General features: G+C 68.3%; 1 protein-coding gene across 26 annotated transcripts in view; it reads left to right on the top strand.

Moving 5' to 3' along the window:
• RFX5 (regulatory factor X5) overlaps positions 1-818 on the top strand; it is a 10,253-nt gene that overhangs the window by 8,028 nt on the left and 1,407 nt on the right. For 15 of the 26 annotated variants that reach the window (XM_042020270.1, XM_042020260.1, XM_042020277.1 and 12 more), the window contains one exon: positions 28-802. In XM_042020270.1, the coding sequence (XP_041876204.1) occupies positions 28-802 (775 nt within the window). The remainder of the gene's footprint in view (positions 1-27; positions 803-818) is intronic. The other 11 variants (XM_042020285.1, XM_042020284.1, XM_042020283.1 and 8 more) reach the window with 5 other exon arrangements.

Here is an 818-nt window from a genome sequence, read left to right as displayed (position 1 = left end):
CAGTGGCACCGTCCCCATCAGGGACAGGTCACCCAGAGACAGTGGCACTACTGACGACAGGCTGGGCAGGGGCAGTGGCACCATCAGGGACAGGCCGGGCAGGGGCAGTGGCACCGTCCCCATCAAAGACAGCTCAGCTGGTGGCAGTGCCGCTGTCCCTATGAAGGACAGGTCACCCAGGGCCAGTGGGGACAGGCCGGTCAGGGACAGTGCCACCGCTGGGGACAGGCCAGTCCCTGGCAGTGCCACCGTCCCTGTTAAGGACAGCCCATCCAGGGGCAGTGCCACCGCTGGGGACAGGCTGGTCAGGGGCAGTGCCACCGTCCCCATCAGGGACAGCCCATCCAGGAGCAGTGCCACCGCTGGGGACAGGCTGGGAGGGAGCAGTGCCACCGTCCCTGTCAGGGACAGCTCATCCAGGAGCAGTGCCACCGCTGGGGACAGGCCGGGCAGGGCCAGTGCCACCGTCCCTGTCAGGGACAGCTCACCAAGGGCCAGTGGCAGTGGGGACAGGCCAGGCAGGGCCAGTGCCACCATCCCTGTCAGGGACAGGTCACCCAGGGCCAGTGGCAGTGGGGACAGGCCAGGCAGGAGCAGTGCCGCTGTCCCTGTCAGGGACAACTCGCCCAGGGCCAGTGGCACTGTCCCCATCAGGGACAGGTCACCCAGGGCCAGTGGCAGTGGGGACAGGCCGGGCAGGAGCAGTGCCACTGTCCCTGTCAGGGACAGCCCAGCTGGGGGCAGTGGCACTGTCCCCATTAGGGACAGCCTGTCCAGGGGCAGTGGCACTGCCCCCGTTGAGGACAGACCGGTCAGGG

Source organism: Corvus kubaryi, unplaced genomic scaffold (genome assembly GCF_017639235.1).
Source record: "Corvus kubaryi isolate FWS band 111438036 unplaced genomic scaffold, C.kubaryi_AGA036_p1.0 36938, whole genome shotgun sequence".
Lineage (NCBI taxonomy): Eukaryota > Metazoa > Chordata > Aves > Passeriformes > Corvidae > Corvus > Corvus kubaryi.
Note: the sequence above shows the minus strand (reverse complement) of the source record. Positions and strands in the feature narration are given on the sequence as shown.